This window comes from Staurois parvus, unplaced genomic scaffold (genome assembly GCF_062004578.1).
Source record: "Staurois parvus isolate SC_StPar_1 unplaced genomic scaffold, SC_StPar_1.0 ptg000287l, whole genome shotgun sequence".
Classification (NCBI taxonomy): domain Eukaryota; kingdom Metazoa; phylum Chordata; class Amphibia; order Anura; family Ranidae; genus Staurois; species Staurois parvus.
The window spans coordinates 18381901-18397703 of record NW_028318083.1 but is presented as its reverse complement, the minus strand read 5'-3'; the positions used below and the strand labels follow the sequence as shown (position 1 = coordinate 18397703).

At 44.2% G+C, this 15803-nt stretch overlaps 1 protein-coding gene across 6 annotated transcripts in view; it reads right to left on the bottom strand.

The window, feature by feature from the left end:
• Positions 1 to 15803, bottom strand: part of LOC149458413 (kinesin-like protein KIF13A) — a 156157-nt gene that overhangs the window by 111707 nt on the left and 28647 nt on the right. For all 6 annotated transcript variants that reach the window (XM_089682272.1, XM_089682273.1, XM_089682274.1 and 3 more), the window contains exon 4: positions 4984 to 5071. In XM_089682272.1, the coding sequence (XP_089538398.1) occupies positions 4984 to 5071 (88 nt within the window). The remainder of the gene's footprint in view (positions 1 to 4983; positions 5072 to 15803) is intronic.

The window sequence follows — 15803 nt, the reverse complement described above, 5'->3', positions numbered from 1 at the left end:
GCTATCTCTGCTTCTGCTCGCTCTATTTCTCTCAAAATGTCTGAAATAGTAATTTTTTTTACGGTTTTTCAGTGCATTCTGGGCATTTTGGAAGGTCTCCTGAAGTTATCTTTAAAAAACACTTCTAAACACGAACGCTCATAAACGTGCATAAACGCGGTATGCAAATGCAGCTAAACAGATGTTTTTTAATCTACGTTTTCCAGCAGTCAGTTTCCATCGTTCAGAAGTGTCTCGTGTACATGGGGACTTAAAGCCAGAATAAAAAGTTGTACACTACCAAAGGTCTTTACTATCAAACTAAATATCACATTTTGCTTTACACATACCCGTTACTGCAGGGTTTATAATGTCACCAGTTGGTGAAAAGCCCTGTTTGGTAATTTACGATTACTCATGCGTGACATATCAGTGTTAAAAAGTTAATTGACCTTGAAAACTGCCAATGCCGACATCCCCTAAAGAGAAGTCAATAGAATTATTAGTTTATTACATCGCATTGCCTCTTGTTTGGACACAAGCAACAATCAGCTTAGCACTAATCAATTTAAAGAGGATATCTCTCAGCCAAATGGTGTTAGCCAGTTTATATTTAATTGGCTAGAAGATTATCAGAGAATATTAGGTACGTGTCACATTATAATTAAGCACTGGTGTTTATATGCTGCTGCTGCAATGGATTTGCATGGTGCCCTGGTTTCTTTCTCCACCAGATATTTTTAGCTCTTACATAGTTACATAGTTAGTCTGGCTGAAAAAAAGACAAAAGTCCATCCAGTTAAACCATAGAAAAAAACAAGTTATAATCCTACACCCACAGTTGATCCAGAGGAAGGCAAAAAAAAACCCCAGCAAAGCATGATCCAATTTGCTCCTGCTGGGAAAAAAATTCCTTCCTGATCCCCCGAGAGGCAATTGGATATTCTCTGAATGATAACTTTGCCATTGTTCAGCTGCTACCTGGTTAACATAACTACAACTGGAAGTATACATTTATTTTCACGTAACAGGCACATTTAAGGTCACAGTTTAAACTCCAGGGGTATGTTGAAGGTAGCTAGGAGACTCAACCTGACTTAGCTTCTCATCTCAGGCTTTGTGATCTAGCAACCAAATATTGGGTGCTTACTCCTTCAAGTCGGCTGTTTTGCTGGCTGCAAACTGAATTATCTAATAGAAAAAAGGAGATAGAGGATAAACTGCTTATTGTAAATTTCTCCTCAAAAATATGCCTGAGGAACAAGGCAAGTAAGATTAGTACCCCACACCGCTTCTTAACTATTAACTTTTTTTCTGTAGATCTCCAATTATACAAATTCATTTATCTGATCTTTTGCAGGCCAAAATGGTTTTAGGCCCTGCAATCACAATCACATGCCTTCATTAAGCCTCTTCAATAACTATGCTTCTAATAAATCATGCGTATACACCCCTAGTAACATGGCCATTGCCATACAAGCAAACATTTCCAACATAATATTCGGTTAGAAAAATAAATGGCCATCAAAAGAAAAGAAGAAAAGGTTCACAAAGGGACTCTTACAGTTAGACCAAAGGGAAAAAAAACACATCTACTATAACAACAGTGAAAGAATAGATTATGTAGTCTGCAGTAGAAGACTTGACTTCTGGAAATAAGCCAGTGCCCAGGATAGTATCACACTGTGCTCCCCACGAACGCCTAACATGTGTTCAAACGCTTGAAAAACCAGGAAGCAACATACGTGAAATAGAGGTTCCTGTTTGGTTTCCTGGATAAGCATGAGGGATACTTGAGTTCTGACAGCTGAGCATTGCTGTCGTCAAAATGCCTGCATAACGTTTCTTAAATGGCGCCGCTTTTTCGATGCTGCTTTAATGCTGCATCTTAGCTCAAGATACCGACAACAGTAACCAATGACTTCTGGAAATGAAAGGGCATGTGACAGCACTGGTGCTTTGCAATTGGGCCAGAACTGCCACATGAGAGTTTTCAGCCCTGTATAAGCTCCAACTGGAAATACTTGGAGCTTACACAGGGATGTCTGTCTTCACTGTCAGACACAGAATGGAGTATTGGATGACCAAAGGAAAGGTATTAATGTATACTGGACAGAAAGGCATTTGGTTGCTTTGCCCTTTATGAGAAAAGCCCAGCTTCACATTAAAATGGCAATCAATGGGCTTTTTAGCATTGCACTGGGAAAATATAAAACTAACTTTAACCCCCTTCACGCCTAAGGGTAAAACAAATCTTAATGGTGAATTATACCTTGTTTTTTTCAGGACAAATTGGGTTTTCATTTGGTGGTAAATGGTAATGGATATCTCCTGATTTTTTTTTATTATTAAAGGAAAACTGGCCTAGAATAGTAAAAAAAATATATTTTTTTTTTAAATTTAGCTGTGTGTTTCTTGTTACTACCATAACCTGCCACCAATGAACAACCCAAAATAAATTGTCCAGCTCTTGACGATCACAGCCATGCCATATATGTTATTTGTTGTTTGTACCCATAGTACAGCCCAGAAACAATAGTGCGTACTTTGTTTTATTGGGTTTTTTTTACCTAACACACACTGACACTAAGGCAGGCCATAGATGGGTCGAAAATCAGCCAAAAATTTGTCCGAAAGAATAATCGGCCGATTTTCGGATCGTTAGTGGGAGAATTTGTCGGCTGTTTTTCGTGATTTTGACACATTTTTTAATCGGTTATGTTGGGAAAAAAACTGCCCGATTTTGTCGATCGGCCGATTTTCACACAATGATGGGCAAATCGGCCGATCTTTTTACCAATTAAAAAAAATGCGCATTAGCTGTAACCTGCAAGAAGAAGGAAAAAAAGAAAAAAAGAAGATGAAGACAAAGAAAAAGAAGACGAACATTTGTATCTATTTGTATCCATTTCGGATACAGATGCTTCTATTCGGATACAAATAGATACAACGTTGCAACCGCAATACTTTTAAATGTCAAAAATAATAGCGGAGTGTCCCTGCAGAGAGCTCCATTATTATATTTGACATTTAAAAGTATAGCAAAGTTGCAACATTGTATCTATTTGTATCTGAATAGAAACATCTGTATCCGAAATGGATACAAATAGATACAATGTTGCAACTTTGCTATACTTTTAAATGACAAATATAATAGCGGAGCTCTCTGCAGGGACACCGCTATTATATTTGCCGGCCGTAGACGGGACGAAAATCAGCCGATTTTTTTTACCAATGGTGGTAACGTCGGCTGATTGAACGGCTGATTTTTCGTTTTTTTAAAAAGAAAACCGCCCGGTTTTCGCCCCGTCTATGGCCTGCTTTACTGACACGAATACCAAATTAAAAAAAAAAAATCCTGACCTTTGACCCTAACCTTTAGACCTTTGACCCTGACCCAAACACTTAACCTGGCACTGAACTAGATCACACCTTGATCTACGTATATTTTTTTTTCCCCTCTATACCAGGAGTTAGAGAGATACAATGTATCTCCTCCAATCATAGAGAGAAGCTGTACAGTGACTGATCACTGTGATAGCCAATCAGAGGCTATCACAGCAATCATGTGACCCAGAATCGGAAGTCCAGGGTCCCGGTTGTTAGAACAGGACCCAGGGGCTCTCAGTGACACCCTGGTCTTTGTGCTGGGAGACCGCTGTGCGGTGAACTCCCAGCACAAAGACAGGTTTGCAAATATGTGAACCCCATGGAAAAAAGCCCAGTTCTGTGAGGCCGCATATTTGTGTGATGTCGGAGTCAAGGGGTTAAAGGATAAGTTCACCTTTGGAACATGTTCCACTCATTTTTAGGGTGGAACATGTAACATATTCCCATAGTCTCAGACCCCCCCCCCCCCACACACACACCCTCCGTCTTACAGATAGTACGGAAAGAAATCAACCCGTACTATCTGTCAGACTTGAAAACAGCATGGCCATGTGGGGCTCCGCCCACACGGCCACATCACTCATTTACAGAGTTCCACGAATGAGTGCCTACAAGTCCCAGCAACCTTAGCGGCTGTCGGCTTATAATTTTCAATTAACTACCACAGCGCTGTGGAGCGATGTGGTAGTTCATTGAAGCTTCTTGTCAGAATATCTGCTTGGCCGTACATCCCGTATGGCTAGCAGATATTCTGACAGATTGGGCAGCACAGTGGCTAAATGGCTAGCACTTCCGCCTGGCAGTACTAGGGTCGTTGGTTCAAATCCCAACCACGGCACCACCTGCTTGGAGTTTGCATGTTCTCCCTGTGCCTGCGTGGGTTTCCTCCGGGTACTCCGGTTTGATCCCACACAACAAAGACATTCTGGTAGGTTAACTGGATCCTGTCTAAATTGGCCCTAATATGTGTATGTATGAATGTAAGTTAGGGACCTTAGATTGTACACCCCTTGAGGGTTAGGGACTGATGTGAATGTACAATATATATGTAAAGCGCTGCGTAAATTGATGGCGCTATAAGTATCTGAAATAAATCTGCAGGAGACCTGCATGACTTCAGCAATCTACTGATCGCTGGTGCAATGCTTTACAGGCTCCTTTGGACAAAAATAATAAATGCATTTTTTTACCTGCAAAACATGTAAATTTATTATTTTTGTCCAAAAGGTGAATGTGAGTGATTATGTGGTTTACAGGAAGAAAAAGAGGTCAGGATGGATTTGCTGATTTTTTTTACCATAAGAAAAGCAGTAGGAGAAGCATGCGCACATACACTGCACAGCTGCTGACTCTGAAAAGTGTTGTCACTCTCCAATGGCTGCATCACAAGAGTTTGTGCATTGCCTTAAAACTTATTTGTCAGGTAAAACAGTTCCAGTATATGCCTTTCAAAGGTGTACATAATATATGGTGGGTATTCCTCTGCAACTAATAAAAAAGGTGCAAAGAACACTCGAGCTCTGTATTTCATGACAACCAATCAGATCAGCTTTCAAAATCGTTAGACCACTTTTAAGGTTTCTTTATTTATTACTATGGGTTAAACACACTTGCCTCAAATGTTGTTACTGCTAATTGGGATAAACCATCCACATATGGTCCCAACACCTTGTGTTCCCGAACTTTAAGGGAATGTCGACTTCTGTAAGAAAGCAGATATCAGGTGAATAATTAAACTTCATTACAGTGATACACAATTAGTACAAATAAACATATGTAATACCGTTCACACATTTACCTTAAGTCAGCTAATTACACATTCACACTTATCAGAGGAGGTTGGCACAGGAGGTAAGGACTTAGGAAGTACCAACACACCTAGTGACTTTAATCAGTACAAATTTAGAAGAATTACCTTTTTAAACAGTATTCCAAATATATATATATATATATATATTTTGGGGAAATCAAGTATTCCAAATATATTTTTTTCATATACACCAGTAAAGTTTTACCATCCTGGGCACAAAAGGGATCATGGTTGCCACAATTCAATAACTGCAAGGCTGAGCCGTGCATGGAGTTTTGCATTTAGGTTATGCTGTCCATCATTTCAGCTGCCAGTACTACAATGGTTAACAGTTCACAGGTCAGGTTTCCTGAGTGAATGAGATACTTTTTTGTTCTGAGACTTCCAGTGATTGTCTGAGTTGTCCTGTGTGCTGCAGACACAAAAGACTGCAATGCTATCACATACTTCTGTGCTACATTGTTTGTGACAAGGTATTTGAAGGGATTCCCTGTTGCTTAGTGTATGGAATGACCACATCTGCTCAAAGGAGTAATGGATTTGGTAACTGATGTGACTTTCCTACCACCTCCATAAGATGCGTATCCTCTGGCCCTTTAGCTTTGCCATTTAACCCTTTGAGGACCGTAAGATTTTGGAACGCCAAAAGAATCAATGTTTTTGTTTTTAAAGTTCGTATACTTCAGTTGCTGTAACTAAGCCATTTCATGAAATAATTGGCAAAAAGCTTTTTGACTCAAACCAAAAAAAAAAAAAAAGAAAAGAGTTTTAAGTTCTTAATCAGATGATACACGCAATTAAAAACATGGGACAAATACGTCCCTTGGTCCTCAAAGGGTTAAAATGTTTAGGCCTCATGCACACCAGCATAGGAAGTAAAATGATGGCTTTTTTTTCTTCACCCAGGAGTTGCGTACTGCCACCCATACACAAAAATGGTTGTACATGGGTATACACCGGTATTGAAGAACACCCACTTAGAGCACATGTACTCTCTGAGTTTGGAAAATACATCTGTATACTATACACAGGTTAACACAAGATCCGGTGTATACCTGCGTAGAGCCAGGGGCGTCCCTAGGGTTGGTGTCACCTGGTGCGGTAACACTTGATGACATCCCCTCCGACGATCCCCGCAGGATGGATCAGTTCTGCGGACTGAGCATAATGGATCGGAGTCCAATCCCTTATCCTCCCCAATCCGCAGATCCGATCCATCCTGTGGGGATTGTCCACTTGCAACCTATATGGGGTTAACTGATCTCTCCACGAGCTCCATGAAAAGGTAAGTTTTAAAGCAAGGAGTCTGATCCGTTATGCTCAATCTGAAAATCTGATCCATCCTGCGGGGATCGTCGGCTTGCTTTAAAACTTACCTTTTCGTGGAGCAGGTCCGGTGTCACCCTGTGCGATAGGTGTTACCAGGTGCGGCGCGTACCCCCCTGCATCTGCCTAGGGATGCCCCTGAGTACATGTAAGGGTGGCCATATGCATTGCCTGGGATTCCCAGGTGCGGGAAAAAAAGCCAGGATTTTATGTTGTACATCCCTAACATGCCATATGCATGGTGTCTAATGCAAAGGTAGCCTATTTCACCCCTAGGTAAGCCATTATGTTTATAAATACTTTGCTTCACACTGAAATTGAAAATGCCTTTAAAGGCAAAACAAAAATTAACCAATTTTCTTTTCTTCAACCACGAGAAGTGGGGCATGTGTTAGGCAATAGGAGCAGAAAAAAAGATGCATACGTGCCCCCCAGTTTGACGTAAACAATGAGGATAACAGAGCTTTTATTGACTCGTGGACTTTAGAAAGGCTGGGAATGCCCAAAATGCTTGCCCTCAAGTCTTTAAGGCAGGGGTGTCAAACTGGTGGCCCTCCAGCAGTTGCAAAACTACAAGTCCCATCATGCCTCTACCTTTGGGAGTCATGCTTGTAACTGTAAATCTTGCAATGCCTCATGGGACTTGTAGTTCGGCAACAGCTGGAGGGCCGCCAGTTTGACACCTGTGCTTTAAGGGATTACAAGAGAGTGCACAATCTGGTACAGTTCTGCATATAAACCAATCAGCTTCCAGTTTTTTCTTTGTCAAAGCTTAATGGAACAAGCCTGAAGTTAGAAGCTGATTGGCTACCATGCACAGCTGCACCAGATTTTGTACTCTCCAGTTTTAGCAAATGAACCCCTTTGAATATTGCAAACTCTGTGGTGTTGCATTGTCCACTCAGACAATACACGGTACACAGTATACTGATACACACATGTAGCACCCTCCTAGATAGGTGCTAGGAGTAGAAAGATTTAGTTATGGCTCACTGTATCCAGTGGAGCTGAATTTTTGTTAGGTAAATTTAGCTTGTCTCACTGTGGCTGCAATTCTGGGTTAGGCAAATTTAGGTCTAGCTCACTGTAGACAGTGCAAGCTGCAGGTGATTGTTTAAGGCGGGGGTCAGCAACCAGTAGATCTTGGCCAGGTGACTGGTAGATCACGGTCTGGACTTGCTGACCTGCCATCCCACAGCATCAAAGAGTGCAATGCAGAGGGACTACTTGTCAAGTTGGAAATGTAGTAGGGAGCAAGAGCCGCGTAAGCCGATGTCTCCTGTGTACTACTTGCTCCTGTTCCATGTGGAGTGATATGAACTGTACTCCACCTCTTATCCTGGCTAGCGGTCTCCAGAGTGGTGCCAGCAGCAGGAAATACAGATCTTCAGGTCAGTGTAAAGCAATATACTGGGTATAATAGTATAAGGCTGCTTTCACACATATGCGCTGCGATTTACCCACACCACGGTTACGGTGCAGTGTACCTGCAGCTTTCCGCGAGGTTCGCTGCACTTAGCCATAGACTTCAATTATCGGATTTGGTGCACTTTCTGAAAGCACACTAAAACTCCTGAATGCAGAGTTTTGGTGCGCTTTCAGAAAGTGTACCACACCTGCAGGATATAATAGAAGTCTATGCCAAAGCTAACTCAGGAAAATCGCAGATGCTCTGTGCTGCACCCAAGGTGCAGGTAAACTGCAGCACATCAGTGTGAAAGCAGCCTTTATAGGGGGCTCAGAACAGTAATGGTTCATTTAAATTTGCAGTTTGGGGGGTTGTAAAACCTCATAGTTAAGATGTGTTTTTACTATCCCCAACCCATCTGCATCCCCTTTAGCTGCAGTAGACACTGGTGTACACATGTCGCAGCCGCACCAGGAGTTATATGCCCTGTCATGGTTGGTGGGTTTAGCACCTGCCAAGCATGACTCATTAAAGTGAATAAGGCCACTCTACAAGTGCCCTGCAACCTTGCGCAGTACAGCAAACAAGGGGATAAAGCAGGCTGTGTTGTGTTGCTTTCTCACCATCTGCTTTAACCCCTTGCCCCCCCACCCCCTGCAGAATCATGCAGTTGCAAAGTGCTTGCAGAATGGTCCCCTTTACTTGAATGAGTCTCGATTGGCAGGTGGTAGCACCTACCAAAAGCAACAGGGGGTTTAATTCCTGCTGTGGCATGTGTGCGCCTTTGGCTGCTGCCTCAGCAGCTATAGGGGGTAGGGATTGGGCGTGGTAAAACTGAGACTCAACCACAGGGTTTTACCACTGTCCATCTTTACGTGTGAATGAGGCTTAATGATGCTGCTGCCAAATGCAACCAAGGGCTCATTCACAAGTGCAGCAGACACTGCTGCTCCACTGAAAAAAGATCCAAATGTGTTTGACAGGTGGTAAGGAGGAGATATGTTGCCTCCTCTCCATCTGATTTAAACCCATGTTTGCTGTGCAATGCACACATTTGTGACACGGTAATACAGCAATTAAAGGTTTAAATCCGGTGTGGGGTGGCGACACTGTGCCCGGTGATCTTTGACTTCTCCTATGTTGTTCAGGTAGATCTCCACCTCTTTAAGTTTGCCTACCCCTGGTTTAGGGTTTGTTCTGTGTCTCACAGGCTGCAAATTTAATTGCTCTCACTCTATCTCCAGTACCACCTCAATAGTTTTGGAACATAGGTGTGGAGTGATGTAAATGGGCTTTATAAATATTTATACGGTCCCAGCCAATCTTTGTGGGTCCTGCACAAGTGGCTGCTGGGAAATGGGTATAAATAGTCTGAGATCTAAAGTCTTCTTGTCTTGTTTTGGAGAGGAGGAGTCCAGCCTAGAGGGTCTGCTGCCCTTAGGAAGCCCTGCCATGTGCTTGCTGTTTGTGAGCCCTCAGCTGGGCTACCTGAGAGACCTTAGAGCTGACTGATAGACTGTCGCTTGTTGGATCTGGTCTGGAATCACTGGCAAATGTGTCTGGAGGACATTGGAAAGATGTATCCATTAACCTGAAGACATTTGTGAGTACAGACTATGTGAGAGATACTAGAGACTGTGAGCTGCTGCCCCTCTGGTGCTTGAGAGTGCAAGAAAAAGGGGATACCAGCTGGTATCCTAAAGAGTTTAGTCCATCTTGTTCTTTGTTAAAGGGACCCTGCTCAAGTTGCTTTAAGGAAGAAATTTGTGCCTTTGTCTGCTTAACCCCTTTGCACCGGCCGCACACAAATGTGCGGCCTCCCGGCGTCTGGACCTACACACCGAGCGGCCGCACATTTGCGTTCATGTAGAAAAAAACATATGTGCTGAGAGCGCGCGCCCTGTGCACATGTGTGGTACTCACGGAAAGGTCCCGGTCCGCTCTTTCGATCGGGACCTATCCCAATCATGTGACCGCCTTGATGACGCATCACGGTGGTCACATGATTCCTAAACCATGCCCCACCCGCCCCGCCTCCCAGCGTCTGAAATCAACTCTTAAAGGGCTGGGAGGCGCCGGCGGGAAGGGGTTAAACTAAGCCAAGTCCATTACTGGCCCCTACAAGGACTGTGCTCAAAGTGCTGCAAAATAAAGTGAATGTCCTCATCGTGTATATTGTTCTTTTGGAAGCATCTAACTCATCCCCAATCCCAAAATAAAAACACCAAAAACAACACTCCTGGACCGTTTACTGAGTCAAAGAGTGACTATGTCGTATGCCCGGCTGTGATGCCAAACCTTGGGAAAATACCACAGGGACCTATCGGATTGCTGGCTCCTATGGGGGTACGGCTACACACATATACACACTGCAATTGGATATATTTACACAAACACAGACTCGCTGAGGAACTCTCTGGACTTAACATGAGGAAGAGGTTAATACACTGTGCATTGAACAACCAAAGAATCACACTTGTGAAAAACTACCAGTAGTGACACTGACCCTTGCCAAATGCGTAACTAGTGAAAAGCAGTCAGAAAAAGATGAGTAGGGAAAAAAATGTCAGTAGCCTCCACCTGTAAAGCCATTCCTGTTTTGGAGGTCGTCTCATTGTTGCCCATCTAGTGCACCTGTTGTTAATTTCATTAACACCAAAGCAGATGAAACTGATAAACAACCCCCCTTCTGTTACTCAACTGGCCAGATCAATATCCTAGGAGTTTAATGGACTTGATGCTTTAATTAAAAAGTGTTCCTAATTTTTTTGAGCAGTGTGTGTATGTGTGTGTATATATATATATATATATATATATATATATATATACACACACACTCACTGCAATTGATAATATTTACACACACACTCACTATAGTTGAGAAACTCTCTGGACTTAACATGAGGAAGAGGTTAATATATTGTGTATTGAACAACCAAGGAATAACAGTAGTTATCTTCCTGCATCCTGCGAGAGCCTCGTTGGTTCATACTCTACGTGTAGAGAACTTTGTCTTTGATGTGTGCTGACTTTTTATTTATAGTATATAATAAAATATAAAGTATATATATTGCTCCTGTCCCTCTATCTCAATCCAAGTCTGTGATATTGACAGAATTGATTGAAGTGAGAATTGATTTTACTTGTGCAGTGATGCCATTCATACTCTCTAATATACTAATGGCCTCTAGAGGGCAAATCTTCATGTGAAGTCGAACTCTTTGGACTCACTGACCATTTGCTCAGCTCCTCTGAACGCTTTTTCTCCTGGCAGGAGATAAAAGCTGTGTATTACACAATCCTTTATCAATTTATCCTGGCCATTGGAATGCATTAACACCTAAACACATCTAGCATTTAGGTGAGTATTTCTGCCCAAAAAGCTCCTCTTTTAATACGCCTCTAAAATGCCTATGCATATGGACACATAGGCTAACAGATGTGTGTTTACAGGCAGAAAACAAATGCCTAATGCCTGTAAAAGTGGCATTTTCTTAAGTTCAATGTGCATGAGCTCTTTAAAATACAGAATAGCAAATATTTAAAATATGATAGTTTTACAGAAAATCAGTTTCAGGTAAACATTATAACAATACATACATTTGAACTCTGTAAAATAACAGTTACCTTTGAGGCACAGCCAAAAAAGCTGAATCCTGGCATATTTTATACCTTCAGAGCATTCTCAGCATAACAGAGCTTCTACTAGAAAAGAATCATGTAACAGCACTAGACTACACACTCTAGAACTGGTAAGAATTCACTAAGCAGTTTGAAACTACATGTATTAAGTTACTACAGTCAGGTCCATAAATATTGGGACATCGACACAATTCTAACATTTTTGGCTCTATACACCACCACAATGGATTTGAAATGAAACAAACAAGATGTGCTTTAACTGCAGACTGTCAGCTTTAAATTGAGGGTATTTACATCCAAATCAGGTGAACAATGTAGGAATTACAACAGTTTGCATATGTGCCTCCCACTTGTTAAGGGACCAAAAGTAATGGGACAGAATAATAATCATAAATCAAACTTTCACTTTTTAATACTTGGTTGCAAATCCTTTGCAGTCAATTACAGCCTGAAGTCTGGAACGCATAGACATCACCAGACGCTGGGTTTCATCCCTGGTGATGCTCTGCCAGGCTTCTACTGCAACTGTCTTCAGTTCCTGCTTGTTCTTGGGGCATTTTCCCTTCAGTTTTATCTTCAGCAAGTGAAATGCATGCTCAATCGGATTCAGGTCAGGTGATTGACTTGGCCATTGCATAACATTCCACTTCTTTCCCTTAAAAAACTCTTTGGTTGCTTTTGCAGTATACTTTGGATCATTGTCCATCTGCACTGTGAAGCGGCGTCCAATGAGTTCTGAAGCATTTGGCTGAATATGAGCAGATAATATTGCCCGAAACACTTCAGAATTCATCCTGCTGCTTTTGTCAACAGTCACATCATCAATAAATACAAGAGAACCATTTCCATTGGCAGCCATACATGCCCACACCATGACACTACCACCACCATGCTTAACTGATGAGGTGGTATACTTAGGACCATGAGCAGTTCCTTTCCTTCTCCATACTCTTCTCTTCCCATCACTCTGGTACAAGTTGATCTTGGTCTCATCTGTCCCTAGGATGTTGTTCTAGAACTGTGAAGGCTTTTTTAAATGTCGTTTGGCAAACTCTAATCTGGCCTTCCTGTTTTTGAGGCTCACCAATGATTTACATCTTGTGGTAAACCCTTTGTATTCACTCTGGTGAAGTCTTCTCTTGATTGTTGACTTTGACACACATACACCTACCTCCTGGAGAGTGTTCTTGATCTGGCCAACTGTTGTGAAGGGTGTTTTCTTCACCAGGGAAAGAATTCTTTGGTCATCCACCACAGTTGTTTTCCGTGGTCTTCAGGGTGTTTTGGTGTTGCTGAGCTCTCCAGTGCATTCCTTCTTTTTAAGAATGTTCCAAACAGTTGTTTTGGCCACGCCTAATGTTTTTGCTATCTCTCTGATGGGTTTGTTTTGTTTTTTCAGCCTAATGATGGCTTGCTTCACTGATAGTGTAAGGGACCACCAGGCGGTACCACTAGCACTCCACTGGCCAGGCGTCCCCAGCGCACGGAATCTAAGCCCCAGGGTACGTGTTCACCAGAGCCCCTGATGGTGGGGATGGACTTGAAGTACCCCGAGACCAGGTCGTGGCTACTGAGCACGCCTGTCAGTGGTAGCGGTATTCGCCAGGGGCTCCCGCAGGGAAGAGCCTGATGTGAGGAGGTCGGGTGATCCCGTCGGGATGGATGGATGGCTGAGCAAGTGCGGGGTCAAACGGGCCGCGTCGGTAACAGTGGGGACGGAGCAGTACAAGGCAGCGGGCAGAGAGTAGTCGGGTCACACGCCAGGTCAGCAACGGAAGGTCAGATCCAAACGGGGGCATTCAGGAGAGAGGTCAGGCAAAGCAAGGGTCTGGGCAGGAGAAGGCAACAAGGTCAGGTACAATCCGGGTCAATAACTTACTTAGAACAGGTTCGCAGATACAGGATACAAGGAAAGACCAGAAGGCACTGAATGACAGCTCAGGGCCGTTTAAATATCCCGCCCTGCGCTGCCATTGGTGCCACGCGCGCGCCCGCGGTCCCTACTGCGCATGCGCGAACTCCCTCGCCGCGGACGGCCAGGTCTCAGTGCCCGCATTCTGACACGGGGCGGTGCACTGCGCCTGCGCCAAGCCCGTCGCAGCGGGGATTCCTGACATTGCCCCCCCCCCTACGGGCAACCTCTGGGTGCCCACCCGATCTCTCCACCACGGGTGATCACGAAGGAACCTCCGGACAAGTCTGGGTGCATGGACATTATGGGCTGGTTCCCATGAATTATCCTCAGGGCCATAGCCCTTCCATTTAATAAAAAATTGGGTCTGACCCCCCCTCCTTCGGCACTTCAGGATTGTTTCCACCTCAAATTCTTCTTCCCCTTTGACCGTTATGGCCTCCGGAGGTCGAGATTCTCGTTCTGGGAAGGCATCGGGGATTACTGGTTTCAGCAAGGACACATGGAAGACCGGGTGTATCTTGAGTGTGTCAGGGAGGACAAGTTCGTATGCCACCTCATTGACCACCCGCTTAATGCAAAAGGGGCCTATGAACTTTGGTCCTAATTTCTTCGATGGACATAGCATTTTCAAGTTCGTTGTTGCCAACCACACTTTTTCCCCGGGCTGCAGCACCAGGTCCCCTCTTCGTCTTTTGTTAAACGCCTTCTTGTAGTCCTCCTGGGCCCGAGCAATAGCCTCCTGTAGTATCTTATTGTTGGAGGAGAAGAAAGCTAGCGTGTCCTGTGTCGCCGGAACTGGGCATTCAGGAACCAAGTCAGGGAGAAAGACAGGGTGAAATCCGTAGTTTGAAAAAAACGGTGATTGCCCTGTTGCGGAATGGTTGGAGTTGTTGTACGCGAACTCCGCCAGGGGTAAGAGTGGTAGCCAATTATCCTGTAGGAAGGATGTGTAGCAACGCAGGTACTGTTCTAGGGTCTGGTTGGTCCTCTCGGTCTGTCCATTGGTCTGGGGGTGGAACGCAGAGGAGAGGGATAATTTGATATCCAAGGCCTTGCACAGTGCCCTCCAAAATTTAGACGTGAATTGGACCCCTCGATCCGAGACGATGTCCTCCGAGATTCCATGTAGTCTTACAACTTCCTGGATAAAAATTCGCGCAGTCTCGGCTGCTGACGGAGTCTTCTTTAACGGTAAAAAGTGAGCCATTTTCGATAACCGATCAATGACTACAAGGATCGCGGTGTGGTCTTGAGACGGGGGGAGCTCGACTATAAAGTCCATTGCGATCCTTTGCCAAGGTCGTTCGGGGATCGGCAAGGGCCGCAGCAGCCCCCAGGCCTTGTTCCTCGATGGCTTGTTCTTCTGACAGATGGTGCAAGATTTTACATAGAGCCTGCAATCCTTGGCCATGTTTGGCCACCAAAAGGAACGTTGGAGAAGTTCCAGGGTCTTCGCTGGGCCAAAGTGTCCCGCCATTGGATGGTCATGACACTGCCCCAAGACAAGGGTTCGGACTTCTTCGGGTACCATGATCAATCCTTCCTTCCAGAGGAGTCCCCCCTTGTTTTGGAGGGGTACCCCAGCTGGGGTCACTGTGGTCGTGGATGCATCCATTAGTTTGGACCGAAGGTCAGTTTGGAGAGCCAAGAAATTCCCTGAGGACAGAATAGTATCAGGTACCGGTTCTTCTTTGGAGTCTTCGAACATGCGTGATAGCGCATCGGGTTTTGTATTTTTGGACCCAGGCCTGTAAGTGATATGGAATATGAATCTGGAGAAAAACAGTGCCCATCTTGCCTGCCGCGGACGTAACCGTTTGGCAGTCCTCAGGTACTCGAGATTTTTATGATCAGTGAAGATCAAGATGGGGTGTGAGGCCCCTTCCAGCAAGTACCTCCATTCTTCCAGTGCAGTTTTGATGGCTAACAACTCCCGATCACCAATATCGTAGTTCTTCTCGGCTGGGGTGAGCTTCCTTGAGAAGAACGCTATGGGGTGGAGTAATTCTTTGGTGCCTTTTCTCTGGGACAGGATGGAACCCACCGCATTCTCAGATGCGTCTACCTCCAGTACATAGGGCAGGGAAGCGTCTGGATGGCCCAAAATGGGTGCCGTGGTAAATAGTTTTTTCAAGGCCTCAAAGGCTTCCTGAGCCTCCGGCGTTCATCTGAAGCAGGTTCCAAGTTTGGTTAGCTGAGTTATGGGGGAGACCAGACCCGAGAAGTTCCTAATGAATTTCCGATAGAAATTCGCAAAGCCTATAAAGCGCTGGATGCCCTTTTTGTCTGTGGGCACAGGCCAATCCAAAATTGCAGAGACCTTCTGAGGGTCC